At 36.0% G+C, this 20502-nt stretch overlaps 3 protein-coding genes across 4 annotated transcripts; 1 reads left to right on the top strand and 2 right to left on the bottom strand.

Moving 5' to 3' along the window:
* Positions 1-126: 126 nt before the first annotated feature.
* LOC141605270 (uncharacterized) lies at positions 127-9596 on the bottom strand. 2 transcript variants are annotated; one of them, XM_074423969.1, is made up of 19 exons: positions 9238-9596; positions 7782-7963; positions 7499-7577; positions 7313-7390; positions 7168-7227; positions 6960-7064; positions 5718-5828; positions 5557-5589; positions 4969-5070; positions 4757-4880; positions 4004-4113; positions 3865-3907; positions 3390-3481; positions 2734-2782; positions 2557-2627; positions 2007-2126; positions 1564-1652; positions 718-763; positions 127-492 (listed from the first exon to the last, which is right to left on the bottom strand). In XM_074423969.1, exons 2-19 carry the CDS (start codon positions 7814-7816, stop codon positions 454-456), a joined length of 1386 nt encoding a protein of 461 aa, XP_074280070.1. In that variant the 5' UTR covers positions 7817-7963; positions 9238-9596; the 3' UTR covers positions 127-453. The 2 variants fall into 2 exon arrangements, with proteins under 2 accessions (XP_074280070.1, XP_074280071.1); XM_074423970.1 differs by having other exon boundaries at positions 7173-7227; positions 9238-9535.
* A 3572-nt stretch (positions 9597-13168) lies between these two features.
* Positions 13169-13804, top strand: LOC141607209 (agamous-like MADS-box protein AGL61). Its single transcript, XM_074426568.1, has one exon. The coding sequence runs from the start codon at positions 13169-13171 to the stop codon at positions 13802-13804; it is 636 nt and encodes a 211-aa protein (XP_074282669.1).
* Positions 13805-14483: 679 nt separating this feature from the next.
* LOC141608000 (uncharacterized) lies at positions 14484-16129 on the bottom strand. The gene is made up of 2 exons (XM_074427353.1): positions 15924-16129; positions 14484-15212 (listed from the first exon to the last, which is right to left on the bottom strand). Exons 1-2 carry the CDS (start codon positions 15999-16001, stop codon positions 15048-15050), a joined length of 243 nt encoding a protein of 80 aa, XP_074283454.1. The 5' UTR covers positions 16002-16129; the 3' UTR covers positions 14484-15047.
* Positions 16130-20502: the final 4373 nt, after the last annotated feature.

The raw sequence follows: 20502 nt of genomic DNA, 5'->3' as shown, positions 1-20502 counted from the left end.
AAATTGCAGAAATTTGGTTTTGCATAGAAAAATGAGTACATTGCTTCAAATGGGTATAGAAAAGTCGGTTTTAATTTTGTTGATTATTACTTTCATATGATGATAGAAAACAATCGAAACCCAAAATCAAGCATAATCCGATAATCATATAGGAGTATAAAGGAATACAATATCCAAAAGGTGTAGTTCTACAAATTCATACAGTGAGACTCTTGAGAGTACCCGGTTTTAGGGATATATATACCTCCCTAAAGAATGAACAAACATATACATCATCGAACACAAAATTGATGATTCTCGTACATTAAATTACAATACAACATTTGACTAAACTCGACCAATTATAAACTACAAACAGCTATTTAAGGAAATGGAAATGAAACGAAAAACTTGTACGGAGTACAAGATAGTATTACATGAATTTGTCTACGTCAATCGGTGAATGAAGTCTACTCAAGAATGAGCCTTTCCTTTCCTCCTGTCATCCAGAGCCTGTTTCATGACGAATCATTACACAAACATACGACATACGTCTATTTGAATAACAGTGGAGTTCTTTAAAAAAAACAATTTACATGAGGCCGATTCCTAAAAAATAATTTCACACTTAAATGTTAAAATTAAAATTACCCCAAGGTAAACACGAAGGTTTTGAGGTAAATAAGCATACAAAGGTTTTGACGAATAAACTGTTGTTCAGAAGATGGGGAAACTTACCTTGCTTTGGAACATTCTTATAGTTAGCACAATAGTATCCCGCATTCTGCATCAAAAATACAGTAACATATGTGATTAGATTAGAAAATAAAAAGAGACAAAAACGAAGGCACAGAGAAGCAAACTTTCCGATGTTCGTGATCTGGTCAATTATTAGGAGAAAAAAAAAAGAAATAGAATAAAATGAAAAAATGACCCTCAAAAAGTAATATTGTTGACAAAATGGCTCTTGTAAAACGGTTTTGTACTAAGATGTCGTAAGACCATCATGCAAAGATACATATACACATGACATACCACAACTTCATAGGGTATTTGCCTATTTGGGCCATATTACCTCTACACTTCACCTAGTCACCATGTCGTGTGTCTGATATGTCTTGCGGCCGACATGACACGAGATGTGTCCGACGCGCAAAATGAGGCACGACAGTGACACTTCACTAATTACTCAGATTGAGATTTCAATGGAATCAAATTAGAGCAAAAGAGAAAGAAAAGAGTACAATCATGTAATTAAAAACCCTTTGAAGCAGAATAAGGAGAAGACACTTGTTGAAACAAAAAGGTCAATCAAGTTTCCTTTCTTTCTTCTATGTTGGCTGTTGCATGGAGGATTGGTAGCCTATGTAATTTACAAAACGAGTCATGTATGTGTCTAATAATTGGCCAAGACACTTGTTTCACCATATCTGCATATTACTTTTAATTGTTTTTTAGGAACCATGTTCTCGAGTCTCAGCACCATTGTATTTGGATCAAGTGGACATACGATTTTACAGTAGTACTTATGTAACACCGACTTGCATAATATTTGTGTATTGTAGCAGCATTATGCAGTCTTACCTAAGGTCATTGTAGGTTTTAAAAGGGTGTGAATTTCCATCAGAGCATGTTACAACGAACTGTGCTGACAATCCTCCTGGAATCTTGATCTGCAACCACAAATCATTGGCTCATTGCATCATACGCACATAAGAACTAAAACAAACCCAAACTACTTATGATCCATTATACTGTATTACATAGTCAGACCCCGGCATTTGTAAGACAGTAGTAAGACGAAAATTTAATTATCTATCTCAATCACCAACGATGGAGTTTAGAAGGATTGGACAGGGACCAAGCGCCCAAACCCTTATCATTTGGGGAAAGTCAATATATAACATTTATTTTACTTGTACATCATTAAACAGTGTGTTTTGTTGGTTTCCAAGGCAAACTTGGCCTGAGAACTTCAATAACTCATGACTAACTTTGAAGAAAATGTGGAATTTAGCCAAACATACCGACAAATTCTCAGAGAACTTCTCAGCAATTTGAATAGCTCCTGTTTCGTTGTTCTTAACTTGAAAGCCAGACCGATGCAAAATGAAAGTGGCTGCTTCCCATTGCTCCAATGACCCAAACTGTTGCATGAAAAGTATCAGAAAGTATCATTTGAGTCTCGTAGAAAGCATAGACCCCTCATACAAACCCAGAAGCTTAACAAAGTCAATGAGTGATGTTACTCATGACCTAGGTTTGAAATCTGTCATCATGAAAACTGCCATGATGTCCTTTCACACTAAAAAAGAACAATTAATGAAAATAACATAACGGTTGTGAACTTGCGATTTCTCAAGCTCAAAACCATGGTCAATAGTACCAAAAGACGGTAAAATCAGTCCCTATGAAACCTAATGACTTTTAGGTTAGCATTCACCCTGACGCAGATATAACAGCCAACAAAATCAACCACGAGATTTAGTATTTATAGATTAATACGGAGCATTTAGTGCTTTGATGTGATGTAAATGTATCAGTGAAAGATAACCTAAAAGGAACACAAAAACCTACCAGCACCAAAACGATGAATTGAGCTTGACCTCTAGAAACATATGAATCAATCTCCTCTTGCATTTCTGGGTCTAGTTAAGATAAAGACAACCATCAAGAACTAAACAATCACATACGGTTTAAAAGGACGATAGCATATCAAACATATAACTACTAATATAGAGCAGATAGGCTTACCGCATGTTATTTTGTTCTGATCATTGGCGACGCGTCTTACTATATCCCCCTGACAATGACAGCAGAACAAAAGGGATAATAAATATAACGGAGTGTATCAAAGGCTCCCACCAATGGTTGGTTAAGCAGAACTGATGAATGCAACCTTACCCCCGTGTTCAAATCATAAAGAAATTTTTGGAACCAAATGCACTAAACCAGTGGCAAAATAAATTATCAAAAGTAACAGCACGTAACTACGACCATATTACCAATGCATAATCAAAATCCTTCCAATCAAAAATAGGAAGGATTTGGAAGGAAAACATCATTGCTCCATTCTCCCTCCCCTCACCCTCACTCCCTTTGCCTCCTCTCCCCTTTCCCCTTAATACTCTGTCTAAACAATGCCTTAAATATTTCAGGCATTTATGAACGCAATATGGGCTGGTCAGAGAAGAATATTCTCATAATAGTTTCTTACAAGGATGCTTCATGCTTGTTCTTCGAGAAGCATGCACTATTGTTAAATTACGTCTAATGCAATTTTGCAATGCTTAGGTTGTTTGGTTCATCTCACGAACATAAATTCAATATTGCAATTCAGCATACATGCCAAACATGGAATTTGAAAAGATAAGTGGAAATCCAAAAGACAACAGAAGATTTTAGAATACCTGGCGGCCATTCTCATCCATTGGTATGCACTCAACAGCAATATATTTGTCAATGTCATCTGCTGTTACAACATACTCGGGGTTGGTAGCACCTGCCAAATGGACACAAGATGATCAAGCAGCAAAATACTCACATGAAGGGCCTTATTCTCGGCCATTCTTTCTGGTCCTTTTGCTTGTTTATGTTTCCTTTCAAGCCGTTTCATCTACTCATAATTGTTTACATATCTGTTTTGGACAAATCTTGCCATGCCAAATTACCAAAAATCTTTTAAACAGCAAACTCATGTCCCATGAGCCTCACCGTAACCCCAACGTATTCACATGGGTATCATACTTTGTAACTTACTAGTTCAAAAGTTCCCAGCCCCACTTGCAAGCCTCTCTTCTAAAGCTCTGTTCCGTAAGTAAATGTAAACGATTTAAATAACAAAAGCAGCGCAATGATTCAGAATTTCAGATGCTCAGTACTTACCCTCAATGTAGTGCCTGGTACCATCTTGGAGATGACGAAGCCACTAGTACACAGAAGTGTTTCAATTTAGCTATTAAGAACAAAATCTAAAAAGAGCAGTAAAATTGTATTAATCATCTGAAAAATTGTTTGTTATTACCTGAAAGATGCAGAGAGAAGTTCCTCGTACTGGGTATCCACAACCAAGAAGCTTGCATCCTGGCTTAGCCTCACCAATGATTTGAAAACCTTCTATTCCAGGGCCCTCGTCTAAAAAAGAAAGAAAATATATTGAGAAATTTTTATATTATGAAACAAACAGATTAGTACATTCATAACATGAAAGGGGAAAAAAGGAACTTCTCACTTAAAGGTTTGATAATGATTAGAAACAAATTGACCATGAAATATTACTCTCTGACCAGGCCTACATTAAATGTGTCTCCTAAAACCACGAACCTTGACCGTTTTTGCAGCCAAAACAGAAATGAAAGGTAGTAGTATGTAAGCATGATTAATGATGGCTAAACATAATAGAGATTAGAGAATGGCCAAGTTGCAATCTCCATTCTACACATTGAATAGCATAAAAGAACAATGGTAATTTTGGTAATAAAAATATTGGTAGCGTTTATTTTACAATGTTCAGGAATAGCAAGCCGAATAAGTTTGCGGCTATGTTACTTCGACACTTCACTTAATTGCCGTGTCGCGTGTAAGACACGTGTCGGTGTCCGACACGACACGACACTCCAACACTTCAATTTAGACCACAAAACAGGAAAATTCACACCAAATAGCCGTGTCCGACACGCCGACACGTGTCGGACACCGACACGTGTCGGCGTGTCCTAGTAACACAGGTTTGCGGAGCAACTTCTCAAAAAGGTGTTAGTTGGCTGAAGTATCTCACCGTTCAGTATCAACAGCCCAGTATCCCTACTATAGTCATCATGCGCATATTGTGGTGTATTATTGGAGGCTGGCAAGTGGTCTTTAGGTTTATAATTACCGGGTGAAGGCACTCCTGTTTCCCTCTGCATTAATCAACAATATTATGAGGGAAGGTTGATAAAATGCTAAAATGATTATATAGACATGGAATTATCAATATTTAAAAATTACCCCGGGGGTGTAAGGAGACCGAGTACTGAATAGAGAGTTGTCCTCGTAGTATTGATTCGGGGCGTTCATTCCGTGGATAGAGCTCAATTCCTTTGTCTTTTCCTGCAGCAACAGGTTTATTAACTAACTTTGTACCCAGTCAAGATTCAAGAATTATCCAGATGGGTATAGCATAAATTACCACATTTACTAAATACTATGATTACCTAATTGCAACGAGTCAAATTTTGCAACAAGTACACCACAAATACTTAAAAGAGACTGACTTACACAATTTGTTTGGGGTGAGGCTGTTCTACTTTCCCACAAATTACCGATTAATATGGGTTTATAAATGGGAAAACGGATCTCTCTCTGGCATTTTAAATGTATGAGACAGTCTCTTGAGAGACAAATCTGTGCACACATCCAGAGAGTTCTAGCAGCATTTACTACTTTGAATCACTTTCATATAATCACACTCATAGTTTAAGTCCGTCAGTTAAAATTTTCATGCAAATACACTAGGATTTTATATGATGATGCTAACATATGATTGACAGAAATACAATGGTGTGTGAAACGTATGTTGAGACTTGAGAGGCTCACCTCAGTCTTCCACTGCAATACATCATATACATGCTGCAAGTATTATAACAAAAAGAAACGTATCAATAGTCAACTTATACTTCAGGCATCCCATAAAGTGTCCTTATTAATCAGATCTACCAGAGTGGATAGAAAGCCACTTCTACAGCTGTACCACCTACCTTGACATACATGGAAATGGACGAGGCATTTGTCACATTGGGCCATATGCCATGCTCTGCCAATAATCCAAGCAATGAAGTCATGAAGATATATCTCTCATCTTCTACATCCTATTTTGGAATATAAATGAATGAAATAACTTTAAATTCACAAACAACAACTATGCACAAGTATTTTGTAGTGAGACCAAGAAACATGAAAATATATTTTCCGTATGTACCTACATAAAGCAACAAGGAATAAAGGATGGAGAAAGCTTAAATGGTACTTCCTCCATTCCATTTTTTTTTTTTTTGAGAAACTCCGTCCATTCCATTTGATTCTATATGTTTGTGTAATATATATGAAGTATATTTTAATCAAATGCATAGAATCAAATGGAATGGAAAGAGTATAAGATAAATTTGTTAACTTCAGCTGGTCTGAGCAAATAAAACAGCCAACATAAGCTTTAAATGTGTAGCACGGTCTGTTTCCCGCCAAGGTGCCAACTCCCTTTGCTCAGTCAAATAATTTGCATGTTCCATTTGGTCCTCATCTCGTCCAACAGTTTACATTTCTAAATTAGGTGAGCTCTAGTGACAAACCAAATCATTACTTTACCCCTGCTTGTCAGTTGTCACCCTTATCTCGACATTTTTTCTCTACCTACTTTATCACCAATTCATTACAGCTCAACCCAAACCACCGTTGAACCCTAGCACCCCAACTACTATCGGTGACTCATCCCACCAACACATATCCAAACCCAACCACCAGCTAATCCTATCCTACAAAACCCAACACTCACCACTACCCCTATTTCACCAAAATCAACGTCAACCCTAGCGAACCACATCCCCCACACCATCCAAACGCTATCACCATAGTCCCAGCCGATAGCACTTACCCCATCCCTCACCCCTAGATCAAAAAAAGTTTCCATTAGGTGTAGAATTTAAATTTAATAGCCCATTCGTTCTCTTTTCCCGGTAATTTCTTATAAGACTTAACTGTAATATAATAAGAGATTGATTACAAATCCAACTCGTGTAAGGAACACCATATCCCGAAAGAAACCCCCACTCACGATTATTTAAGTCTTTTATCACTTGAATACGAGAAACATCATCTCACGTCAGCCTACTAGTTGAAGACTTGAAGCAGAGAAATAAAGAAACGAAAAATACTGATTTTGGGTGAATGGGGAAGAAGCACAGGAATAACTCTTCTACTGTATGGAGAAAAGAGATTCTTGTTACCTTCAAATCATTTGTCAATCTCACATACTCATTAAGATCACTTCTTCTGTCAGCTAGATCTTTCAAGTCTGAACTTATACTTTCCTTTTGCCTCTCGTCCATGGCCTATCAGTTAACATGATTGATACACATTAAATCGTAATTATTCTAGAAGATGAAATTCAACAATTAAAACAAAAGCAGGAACGTAAGTTTCTAGAGCACAAACCATACGCAAGTCAGAATATTTTCTCTCCAGTGCATATTTCTCATTCAGTAACTGCATCTCCTGTTATTTTTGGACACAAGGGATTGCCTTTCAGAAGAAATAAATACAAATACTAGGCGAAATTCCTGAATGAGCCCTATTTTACCTTGATGTAGGCTTGAGCTATTTGACTCCTTAGCAAGGAGACCTCACGTTCTTGTTCCCTGGCTTTTGCAGTAAGTTCCTGCTCTTTTTTAATCAATACAAGTTCGAGCTCATTGATGTTTGAGGATTGAAATCTATCAGTCGATTAAACATAACACAGATACATCCGATAGTCAAGAACACACACCGCCGCGTTTTGCTCCTGAGAGTTATGTAGGCTGGAATCTCCTTTTGAGTTCCACGAAGCAGGATTACCATTACCATTCCTACAGAAATAGAGAAAATATAACAATGCATGCTTTATAGAGTAATCTTTACTAAAAGCTCATCAGCAGATTAAAACGAAATTACTAATTTGCACCAACTTCATTAGCTTAACATACACAATGACCGTGCAAAGTAACGAGAAGCACGTAATACACACTGGTGAAAAATAATAATGCATTTGCAAGGCTCTATAAGAGACAAACCTGTTTATTTGCTCCGGACTTCTATCAGTAGACATTAGACCACGCTGAAATCCAAACTTACTCAAACAAAGAACACCAAACAGTTTAAGGGCAGTTCATCTCCGTAACCACCACATGAATGTTGCATGTTACAGTTTATGCTGCCTGATCACCTTATTGTTTGCGCCAGACAGCTTGATACACTGGAAAATGAGGAATGATGATTACAAGAAGAAAGATGTAAGTAACAGCATAGCCTATCAATTCATTCCTCTCCCTCGCAAAATTCTTTCCCCAAAGTTGTAACAAAATATGCATTAATGCATACATAACCTCCGATATGCAATGCGTACTCCATATAGTGTCTGATGCGTAAAATTTTATGCCCATTTTCATTTGCCAAGGTCTTTTTATTTTTTGGTTCTGGATTATGGTGGAGTAAAGCAAAATGTTTCTGGTTGCACTTCTTTTAATGGTGAACTAGCAATCATTCAATGCAATTCTCAAAGCAACTTTCATTTTGGGTAATTCAGAAACAGCCTCGTGTTGCTAACACAAAGGTAAGACTTTGTACATCCCACCCCCTTACTCCTCAATTCGCGGGAGCACTTGTGCACGATGAAGCAAGAAACTATTCTATATAAAAAGAGAACACAGATACTTGACATGACAAAAGCACATCCAAACGAAACTTTTGGAATACACCTAAACATCCTAAGACAGCATTATCGGTACGCTGTACAACAGGTCATATTTTCAAGATTTCAAAATTTCACTGACTACTCGACAACAGCGAAAATGAATCTAAACCACCATTATAATACACCAAGAACTATGAGACAACACCACCAGCATTTGGCAAAGACTCTTTACACCCTTTACTGGCTAAATGCTCAGAATTTATCCAGCAAAGATCCTTCATTTCGGGTACAACAGAAGGCCATGATTGCTCAGAATTAATCCAGCAAAGATCCTTCATTTCGGGTACAACAGAAGGCCATGATTGCTCAGAATTAATCCAGCAAAGATCATTCATTTCGGGTACAAACAGAAGGTCATGATTACTCAAACATGGCAAAGCAATCCGAACGAAACATTCCCAATAAACTTATACCACACCACTAGTATTTGGCTCTTTATTGACCATTTTTCCTGAATTTACAAGTCAATCAATATACTCCCTCCGTCCCGATCATTTGTTTACCATTTTTATTTTCTGTGGGTGCATTTTAATCAAAGTTTTCACTACAGAAACAAAAAAAAAATCACCTTTGACACTTTCCAATCAGACAAGTTCAAAGTAACATTATCACTAAATTTTTAAAACAACATGAATTTGATTCAAGCACATATATAACCTCAAACAAATTAATTTAAACATGGATACACAAACAATACAATTAAACAATAACATTAGAAATTTGAGCATGAAACTAATAAAATTAATCAAAATAAAAAAAAGGGTATCGATACTGACCTTAATTCATTAAAATAATAATGTATTAAGCTTGTAATTCAATATATTGAATTGGGTTTATGCTAAAATGTAATATTTGGGGGATATTTTGGAGGTTTGAAAATTCTATGAGGTGGGTCAATCAAGAATTCAAGATATACAACAATACAAAAAGAATAGGTATGAATGTTCAGAAATTTGACAATGGAGATATTTGTGATAATAATTGTATAATGAGAAGATGAAGGGTGAAGAAGATGACGACGACGACGACCAAGAAGAAGAAGAAGATGTGAGTGAAAGTATGTTGTTACTTCTTAGATTGTTTGTGACAGAGAGCCAGAGAGGTACAGGTGCATTTGATTGAACACAAATGTAGTACATATTCCTAGAATCCTAGTTCTACACTTCTACTCCTGCTTTAATCAGGTTGGGTACGGGTCGGGTCAAAAACATATTATGTGTGGATTACGAATAGACCTGATAAAACGGGTCAATGGGTCGGGTTCGGGCCGGGTCTTTCATTAATTTCGGGTTAATTCGGGTCGAGACGGGTCATTTTGGGTTTCGGGTCTGTTACGGGTTGATGGTCGGGTATGTTTTGGGTCGAGTCATTTTCGGGTCAATAAATAATAAAGAAATAGTCATTTTAAGTCTTTTCTGTTCAATTACAGTTATATTTTATCGGGTCATTTTCGGGTTTGGTGGTTTAGGATTGGGCCATTTTCGGGTCGGGTCAGTTACGGGTCAAGAAGCTCGGGTCGTTTTCGGGTCGGGTCGGATCAATCGGATCGGGTTGCTTTTGCCAGGTCTAATCCCCCTTATACTAAAAGAATAAGAGATCTCCAATATTTTCCCGCCAAAATGAAACCACTCTATAATTGGACTTAATTATGTCATATCTAAATTGGGCCATATTGTCTAATTTCATATACAAAGTAATAAATATATAATTCTAGCCCATTTAAAAGGGATAAAAAAAATTCAATTTGATTAGACATATTAATAGAATATTCTTATTCGCAATTTATTTTCGCAGTACAATTTTTACTCATTATAGTACTTTTTACCAACTATTTTCCATTATATACCCTTGGATAAAAACTAGTGTACTACATTCACCAAAAAAAAAAAGAAAAATCACAAAAATTGTTCTACGTAGTATTCGCAACTCCTACCCACCATCACCATACACCCCCGTTTCCCCACCGTCATATCACCGCCAGCCACCGGTCACGCACCATACTTTCAGCCCCTTTTACCGGAAGCCCGTTAACCAATTCGTCCTTCCCCACCCACGCAAAAACCCGTCATTTTTTACATCGGTGGACCCATGTTGGGCGATAATAGTTGTCCTCGGTGGAATACGATGGTGGTTGATCGCGGTAACAAATAGCGGTGGTTAACGTGGTGGTGGGTTAGAGAGTAAATGGAAAAATAACAAATTAGATGGCTACTTCTCCTTTTATGTTTTTTTGGGAACACCGCTCTTATAATTGATTGTTAACTTCCGAATTGCATCTGTGTGCAACTTCTATTTGTTTGTTGTATGAAAAAAATTATTGATCTATGATATCGTTTGACAAGACAAGCCATAGGTGGATGAAATCAGAGGAGAATGGGGTTGTAAAATTAGAGAGAAGAGATTAGTGATGAGTTAGAGAGGGAAAATGGGTGGGGAAATGAGAGGGGTATAATTGTTAAATGCGTACTGCGATGAGTAAAATGTGTACTGCGAAAATCAACACCCTTCTTATTTTGTTACATAAATGAAATTGTACGAATTATAAGTATGATATGAAATAAATATTTTACTATAATCCCCCTTAAACTAAAAGAATAAGAGATTCTCAAGTTTTCCCGCCTAAATGAGTTGCTTTGGGCTTCATTATATCTTATGTTTGAGTAGGTCATACTGATTTATTTCATATAATAAATAATTCTATGACATTTAAAAAGGGGAATATTTTTTCAACTTGCATTCCCCTTTATTTACTACTATGAGAATAAAAAATTTCAATAGTTTTCCCTCCAAAGGAAGTTGGCTAAATAAAGAAATAAAACTCTATTTTTATTAAATTATTATCTTTTAGTTAAGATATAATCTTTAACCATTATAATTTTTTTTAATTAAATTATAATCTTTTAATTTAAAAATAAAACAAAACTGGTATAAATCTAAAATTCGTACATGAAAAACCGAAAAATTTGATATTATTAGTTTCGCATAATGTTTTTTTTACCAACTACGAGTATTTAATTCGTATAAAAAAATTATAAACTTATATTATTAATTTCTTGACAAAAAAAATCTTTAAAATTATTTGAGAAAATTTATAAATTGTAATCATTAGTTTTGTGATGAAAAATTTCATTAAAATATACATTTCATGTATTTACTTAATTCTTTTAATTAATTTTTCATTTCAATTTTTTATTCTCATATTAAAATATGAAAAATTAATAATACGTCAATTTTATATCTTAAATAATACATTATAAAGTAACAGATCTATGAATACCGCGCATGTATGCGCGGGATCCGTACTAGTTACGAATAAGCGAGTAGGTGCAAGTATTCTTTCGTGTAATATGCAATGACGCAACTAATCCCCTTATACTAAAAGAATAAGACTTCTCCAAAAAAAAAAATCGTGTAATATTTACCATGGATTTATACTAGTGAGGTACTAAGGGGTGTTTGACTGGAGCAAGTGAGCAACAACCCCTAATTTTTCTTGTCAAATTTTAATAATTATACAAATCAAAATGTTGATGATATGTTTGGCAATTTCTCTCGATCAATTGAACCACAAGACTTATTTTTTCAGCTTATAATGTGGCTTATACAAATGGTCCTTTTTACAATTATCCTCCATAATTTTTACTCCCTACTCCAAATAAAACTTCTTTAACTTAATAATGTGAATCAATATGGTAATGAAATCGTGTCGATAATTTCCAACTTAATTTGGACTCGTAATTACGTCGTAAGTGATTTGTTACCTTCTCGAATAAAATCGTCTCATAATACAAATATGATTTAAATCATGAATTAAAAAGCGAAGTACACAAACTTGTTCAATGTTACTACACATATTATATTATCCTTCTCCTAGGGGAAACAAATCTCATTAGCTGCATAAGCAGGATACATGATGTAAAATGCATAATGGATAGGAACATTAGTAACTTAGGGTAATCAAGGTGAAGAAAACGTAACAGTCTATTAGTAATTTAGTACCCTAATTAAGTAAAATTGAACATAAAATTAAACCAACAAACTAAATAGAAAGAAGGAATCCAAAGCACTAATAATAACATTAAAACCATTGAACTAAATTAAATATCTCATTACACTCATTAGTATATTTCACCTCTATTTTTTTTTTATTTTGTAATAGTCACTTTATTTATTTATATTTTTTTTGACAGGTGGATGAGGAACGAGATTACATACTAATGACTCTTTTAGCTAGTCTATAAATCATTTTATTACAAATTCTAGGAACATAACTAAAGAAAATGCTAATATGGTCTAAATATGTCTGTGTGTTCTATGTACCTATTGATAATTAGTCTCATAGGGCTGAGATTTAAGCTATTGATTTTATGTATAAATTTTTAATATTTAAACACCGAGCCGAGGAGAGCCGGGTAATAATTTTACATAAAAATATGAAAAATCAACGTGGACTGGCCCCTTCCGGCGCAACTAAGGTCCTCCGGCTATCCATATTGTGCATTGATGATACATAATTAGTTAGCAAATAGAAAGTAAATGAATCTCCATAATGAGAAAATATTAAATAGATAGGATTTTTGTAACTCCTAAATCTACAATAATTGGTACAACACTTATGAATAATTAAGCTAGGGCAAGTATAAATACACCCGTTTTGTGAGCCTTATTACCACAACAACAAATTCACACTTCTTTTGTCACTTGGCCATGGCACTAAAGAAAGAATCAAGAGGTCGTCAAAAAATAAAAATGGTTAAGATTAAAAATCCGAGCCATCGTCAGGTTACCTTCTCTAAGCGTCGTCTAGGCCTCTTCAAAAAAGCTAGTGAAATATGCACTCTTTGTGGAGTGGAGGTGTTCATTATAGTGTATTCCCCAGGCCAAAAAATCTTTTCTTTCGGATACCCTGATGTCGATTCCTTAGTGGATCGTTTCCTTAGTAGAAACACGTCCTCTCAAATGTCCGCGGGTACTTCAATCCAATCTGAGGCTACTCCACAAAGCCCTAATCTACGCGATCTCAATTCACAATTGACTAGGATAACCGATCTTCTGGAGGCCGAAAAAAATAGGGGAGAAATGTTTAACAACATGAGAAAATCAAGTCAATGTTGGTGGGAGGCACCTATTGATAAGCTTGGTTTGCAAGAACTTGAGATGTTGGGTGCTTCATTGGAAAATCTTAAGACGAATATAGCCAGTCTAACTATGTTCTCGGAAAAGGATAACAATAATGGTATTGAAGTTCCTCAACATTTTGACCTTAAGTCTCTTGAGGCCAAAGTTGAAGGATTTTGCCTTCCTCATCTAGTCAACAACTTTCATCCTCCCAACTTTTGCTAATCATAATTTCATCTCTTAATTAATAACTAGCATCTCACTAGTTAATTTTTTTACCATTAAATAACATTGATTTTGCAAAGAAAGTTGTTGTAGGGGATAATATTCTTTATTGTCAAGTTTAGAGTTGAACTTTTTCATTTCAATAGATCGTTCAGTCGAGATTTCCGATTTTACATGGTGAAATAAATCAAAATGATCATTCACAGTATTTGGTTTCTATAACAATTACTTTGTATACGGAGTAATATTAATTATATTCATTAGGGCCTTTATCGGAATCGCGAATTTTGTTAGTGTGTAAAAACTCAATCGATGTTAACCGTAAGCGGCTTCCAAGTACGGCAATTGGCCAATTCATGTACGTAAAGATTGTATAGTAAACAGCCTCATTCAAATCGAACGTGTAGCTCGTAAAAGGAAGAAAATCATGTTCTCTGAAAATAGTATGAAAATCAATGTTTTCTATAAACTCGAAAGCAAGTTAAGACATATTTCGTAGGAGTATGATACATTTTGTTGATTGATCGGAAAGTAAGACTCATTCCGCCTCATAAATAAATATTGATTTGGGATAGGTCTCTAACATGTTCGAAAAACACTCTAACATTGTATCGTGTTTTATTATTGACATTGTCACAAGATAAACATATTTATTGTTTTGCGAGAGAACACAAGATAAACAAATGCAAAATCATTTAAGTTAGTAAATTACCAGAGAGTACATCTCAACACAGCCTTCTCATTTGACTTTTTATGGTCAAAATCCTAAAATTTTAACCTTAAATACTCCAATTCGTGAGTGTTAAAGAATTAAAAATTATAAAATGATGATAAAACATTTAAATTTATGACAAAAGGGATTTCACGAAAATATTTTTTAAATAAATAAAAGAAATTGTTAAATTGCGTCTTGAAGAAGGTACAAGGTCAAATGAGAAGATTATTGAGATCATTTATTTATATAAATAAATGGTAAAAGGAGAAAAGTTGTGTACTTGTGTCATATATAAGGTGCGAAATAACAATACAATATAAACGGAGAGGAATTCAAACCTACAATTTATAATGTTTAAGTATTTTCGTCTTAACCTCTAAATAACCAAAACAAAAACTTGTAAGTTTTAATTCTAAGTTTAATTTCTAACTATATAGAGACTGATGTATTTATTCAAAATCGAAACTAGACGATTGTCTTTGCTAGCCCCCTAGATCCACTAATGAGGAACAACATATGATGAAGCGGTCAGGCGGAGCGATGATCACGATGATGAGCAGCTTGCTTAGCAATGTGGTCATCAGCAACATCAGCAGCCTTGGCAACATGCATATCCATTTCTGCTTCTGCTTCTTTTGCTTTCCTCACTTCTTTCGCTATTTCTTTTCTTGCTTCTGCTTTTTCTACCTCTTCCTACAACCATCCATACATGCATTATTAATTTATTATTATTATTATTATTATTGTTTTGTTTAGTTTCAAGGGAAAACATACATACAATTTCTTTTGGTTGGTCTAAAAATAGCTTTCTTGCGTATAATATTGCCAAGAATGCTAGACTACTATAGGAGCGCTTACTTTATCTATCCAATTGTCAGAAAAAAAATTGTATATACGCTTACTTTATCTATCCAATTTTCGTAAATAAAAATTCCTCGGCAAAAAAAAAATATAAAGGAAAAAAAATGAGAGGTATGAAATATAATACAATATTTAAAAAAAAATAAAGAGAAAAGTCAAATGAAAAAACTGGAGTGTCACGAGTGTGTATTGAACCTATGATTGACCTAACTCAAGCACACCTAATCACGATTTAAAATGACCTACTAGTGACACACCCCCGGAATGACTCAACCCAGGATCCAAATGACTAGAACCCAAAATGACCTAGACCGACACAATTTGATCAAATATATGAAGAATCATAAATGACCTGACCCTACACTCGATACGGTGTCCCGTTTGACCAGTCTAGGTGCATATGACTTTTAAAAGGGCATTTTGATATACTATTTGCGATAAACTAAAGATATGCTCAAAAAGCAAAGGCAACAACCAATTCATTTAGACAATTATCAATAAAAAAACGTAAAGAATTGGTCGGGTAGACGGAATATAATTTACCTTCTCTTCTGCCCTGAGCTCTGCTTTTACCTTCTTCATGGTGCTATATTCATTAATTTTCTCTTTAATAGCCTGCATTTTGTGTTTGTTTTTTTTAGTTTATATGAAACTTAAATATGTGCTCCTTCTATCTCCCGGTAAATATGATTAACGATAAATTAATTTGTGAAATTAACAAATTACAAAGATTTATGATGATATATGTTATTTTATTTTTGAAGAAATATTTGCTACATTTATAGTTTTCTAAGATTTTAAATTGATGGACGAAGAGCATGCGATTATAATCATGACATTTGTAAGGCACATTTTTAATAGTGGTTCCACTAAAATCTAAATTACACCAAAACGTGCGTTTCTTATTTGATTCTGAAATAGTATAGATATAGTTTTTGGTAATTACGGAGTAGTTTCTTTGTGATTGTAAATTAATTTGAAAACATCTACACAAAAATTAGATCCAACGACAGAAGAAGAGAAAAAAATAAAATAAAACGACAAGTTAGTTTTTTAAGACGGTTTTAAAATAATGTGTAAATGGACCTAACCATAAAAACATCCTGATCTATCCATATTAACGGAAAAGTTGTTACCAAGTTAACTCGTTTTACAATGTATATATGAAAGAATAAATTCCGCCTTGCCCATATACTTGTGAACGACAAATTATTTTGTACTGGTCTTCACCGAGGAAAATATCGTGGATGTGGGTTTAGCAGTTAAAATTTGGGTCATTTAGTTCGGTTTCGGACTCTGGAGATGATGTTACTTAGACTCATCAAGTTACATATATGGACCTACCTGTGAAAGTGAGTTTAGTGATTGAAATTTGGGTGAAATTTTCAAGAGTTTTAAAACCTCACAAAGAGTGTGCGTGTTATCGAGCGTATTACCTCTAAAAATAATGGTTAACCTGATATACATAGTTTACTGATTTTTTTTTACTGATTTTTTTTAAATTATACATGTACTCCCAACGTCACAATTACTTTTATGTACAAAATGCGACAATTGATTAGGGTGCATAGGTATTAGGTAACTAGTTTGGAAGCAGTTCTGGTGAAGTTTGGTTTTCCTGGAAACATTATTACACTCATAATGAATTGCGTTATAACGGTGAGTTATGAGGTTCTTTTTAATGGGTATCCATTGCCTCAATTCAAACCAGGTTGTGGGCTGCGCCAAGGTGATCCTCTATCCCCTTTTCTCTTTATTCTATTTATGGAGGTGATGGCTGGGTCTGTTGAGAATGCTGTGGAATTGGGAAGAATTAAGGGTATCGAATTGTGTAGAGGAATTAGACTCCTATCCCATCTTTTCTTTGCAGATGACTCGATTTTCTTTTTCCATGATAGAGATGACTCAGCTTCCCATCTAAAAGGTATCATTGACTGTTATTGTAAAGCATCGGGGCAGGTGTTGAACTTGGAAAAATCTGGTATCTTGTTTAGCCCAAGCACTACCCTGGCTAAGGCTCAGCGGATTATGGGGATTTTTGGGATAAGAAATGGCAAGGGTATTGGGAAATACCTGGGAATACCTGCTGAGTTTCAGGCTTCTAAACAAGGGATCTTTAGGTCTCTTTTGGAGTATGTTACAAGGTGTATTTCTTCTTGGAATGGAATTTTCCTATCACCAGTTGGGAGGTTAACTCTTATTTATTCGGTCCTATCAAATTTATCAAATTACTTTCTATCGGTATTCAAAATACCGGTAAGTGTGGCAAGGAAGATAAATTCACTCTTGTCGCAATTTTGGTGGGCGGGAAGTAAACTGGGAAAGAATATCCACTGGTGTAGTAAGACGTTTTTGAGCATTCCGAAATGCAGGGGAGGGCTTGGAATTAGGAATGTAGAGTGCTTAAATAAGGCTCTTTTGGCAAAACATGGATGGAGACTAGTATCGGGGGAGGAATCTTTCTTTAGTAAGGTTTTCCGAAAAAAATTGTTCGGGGAATCTGTGATTAAGGCAGGGATGTACCCAAGGAATACAAATGGGGTTTCATGGGGGGAACGTAGTGTTCTCTATGGGTTGGAACTTATCATGGAAAAGGTAGGGTGAAAACCAGGGATTGAGTCGAGCCTTAACATATGGACTGCAAACTGGGTAAATGGCGTGCGTCCAGAGCCACGGGATTGCCTTTTGGAACCTCAATTTCTCCACTTGGGGGATTTGCTGGTAAAACATCTGTATACTTCAAATTGGACATGGAATGTTTCCATGGTTAACTTCCTCTTTAAAGAAGATTATGCTAAAAGAATTTTGGCTTCTCCAATTGCTCGTTCACGGGCTAATGATGAAGTGTTTTGGCCCTTTACGGAGAATGACACCTATACTGTTAAAAGTGGGTATGGTATCATCCATGAGAAATTTTTGGATACCAAGGGGTCGATAACTGACAAGATGAGGATAAGTGGGAATGGTAAAGACTTTTGTAGGGGAAAACTGTGGCGGTTGCCGGGTCCCTCTATGTGGAAAATCCTCTTATGGAAGTTATCACTAACACTTTGCCTGTGGGAAATGAGTTTGAAAAGAGGAAAATTGGAGAAAATTTTATGTGTAGTATGTGTGCAGATTATGGTCCTTGCTTGGAGACTCTGGAACACCTCTTTAGGGATTGCAGTATAACAGCTAGGAGTTGGGCAGGTTCGGAGTTGGGCATTAGAAGTGAAAGTGCTACAGGTATTAAGATTGGTGATTGGATAATCAGTTGGATACGTTGTAATACTCCGTATTTATGGTCTTGGGGGTACTCTATCGAGTAGCCCTTACTCTGTCGAGTAAGGGTATGTTGCAGAATAAAATAGTTTCTGACTTGTTGGGCACTCGATCGAGTAGCTCGGGCACTCGATCGAGTAGGGGGGTACTCGATCGAGTACCTTGGGTACTCGATCGAGCGCCGGTTTTTGACGGGGGGAGTTTTCGCGGGTTTTGTTAATTATGCGATTAGGGTATTTAAACCAATTCGTCTTTGTTTTAAAACACTTTTACCAAAACCTAAGACTTGTTTAAGAGAGAAAGCAGCAGTTCTTCTTCCTAATCGCATCCTTAACGATTCCCGGAGTTCAGACGGTCGATTCTCGTTGTTTTTCGTGTTGTTGGATTCCTTGCGTCGAGGGTAAGCTTCTAGCATAATTTTTATAATGTTTTGCTAGTTTTGGTCAAACCCTAATTTGGGGTTTGGGGATTTTATGAGTAGGAATTGAATGGTAGTCTTTATGTGTTATGTATGATAGGAGGAGAGTTCGTAGAGGAGCCGTTTTGAGACATTGTTTAGATCGTCTGCGTGTTTGCTTTCCGGGTAGGATTTCCTACTCGGTATTAGTCCCATAATGGGATATTGGTGATGTCTTTGTAATTAGTGATTGATATGATGATTGTAATTGTGATTGTGTTTGTGGTTGTGTTCGTTGATGGCTCTCGAGATGCGTTCTCTACCTGAGTGGGGTCACTTGCGGGAGTGATCTCACGCCCTAGTTTCGCCTTTCGTGGAACCCGCCACGAAAGGGGATGTGCACATTAATGATACAGGGTTATCGCTCGTACGATGAGCGGGGCTTAGGTGGGAACGGGCTGCGGTCCCCCATCGGGAGGGCCGGTCCGGTGGACGATCGGTGATTGAGACGGTTGGTTGGTTGGTGTGCGTGTGTGTGTGTGGCGATTGTTTGTCTATTTGTCTTCTTGTTGTTATGTATATTGATTGTGTGATTAGTATCGACCCGGTGTTGTTTTGTAAAACTGCGGGGATCCATTCGGGATGGTGAGCGAGATATTGAGCAGGTATAGAGATGGTCTTTGGATAGCTGGGATGGCCACGACATGACGATAGAGTCTTCCACTGTAGTTTAGTATTTATTTACATTTCGATTGAAGCAGACAGTTTGAATAATGTATTGCACTTTCGATTTGGTTTCGAGGATTGTATTCTTTCATTAAACTATTATAATAAATGTTGTTTCTATTTTGTCTATTTGATTATCATACCTCGGGCAACCGAGATGGTGATGTCTCCATACCTGAGTGGTCCTGGTAAGGCACTTGGAGTATGGGGGTGTTACAAATGGTATCAGAGCGACGATCCTGAAACCTGTAACCAATGAACTTAATGAACATAGGGAGTCAATTAAAATGAACCCGGGGTAAAAGTTGTAGGAGCTAGTGCAAAGGCTTGGGAGACGTCCTAAAGTCGCTGGGGTCGCCCTACAAACTTTGAACCGGTCACATGGGGGAAATGTGTGTTGAGTCATGTGTGTGCTTAGTAACTTGTGCAACAAGGTGATGAAGTATGTTGATTGTTTGGTGTTGAAAATAGGAGGTTGAGCATGTGAAAGAAAATGATTATATGTTGAAACATGTTAATGAGATGATAACATGTTGAATGATTTATGATGTGGCTCTAATAACATGATGATTTGATTTTATTGATGAGTAGAATAGATGCGTAGCATATTGATTATGATATCATGCGATTTTTATAAAGTTAGCAATGCTAGTATGTGACGTAATATGCGGGTAGCCATTACGTATTAGTGGTACTTGATCGAGTAAGACTGACTCGATCGGATAGGTTTTTAAGCGA

The sequence above is a fragment of the Silene latifolia genome, chromosome 10 (assembly GCF_048544455.1).
Source record: "Silene latifolia isolate original U9 population chromosome 10, ASM4854445v1, whole genome shotgun sequence".
Classification (NCBI taxonomy): Eukaryota; Viridiplantae; Streptophyta; class Magnoliopsida; order Caryophyllales; family Caryophyllaceae; genus Silene; species Silene latifolia.
The sequence above is the reverse complement of the archived record's forward strand: the minus strand, read 5'-3'. Positions and strand labels throughout refer to the sequence as shown.

What these genes read in the sequence shown, in the direction of transcription:
- LOC141607209 (XM_074426568.1), top strand. Translation starts at nt 13,169, where the DNA reads ATGGCACTAAAGAAAGAATCAAGAGGTCGTCAAAAAATAAAAATGGTT.
- LOC141608000 (XM_074427353.1), bottom strand. Translation starts at nt 16,001, where the DNA reads ATGCAGGCTATTAAAGAGAAAATTAATGAATATAGCACCATGAAGAAG. An exon ending in AGCTCAGGGCAGAAGAGAAG is followed by an intron (nt 15,213 to 15,923) that starts GTAAATTATATT and finishes GGATGGTTGTAG; the next exon opens with GAAGAGGTAGAAAAAGCAGA.
- LOC141605270 (XM_074423969.1), bottom strand. Translation starts at nt 7,816, where the DNA reads ATGTCTACTGATAGAAGTCCGGAGCAAATAAACAG. An exon ending in TGGGCTGTTGATACTGAACG is followed by an intron (nt 4,114 to 4,756) that starts GTGAGATACTTC and finishes TTTCTTTTTTAG; the next exon opens with ACGAGGGCCCTGGAATAGAA. An exon ending in AATTCATCGTTTTGGTGCTG is followed by an intron (nt 2,127 to 2,556) that starts GTAGGTTTTTGT and finishes TTCATGCAACAG; the next exon opens with TTTGGGTCATTGGAGCAATG.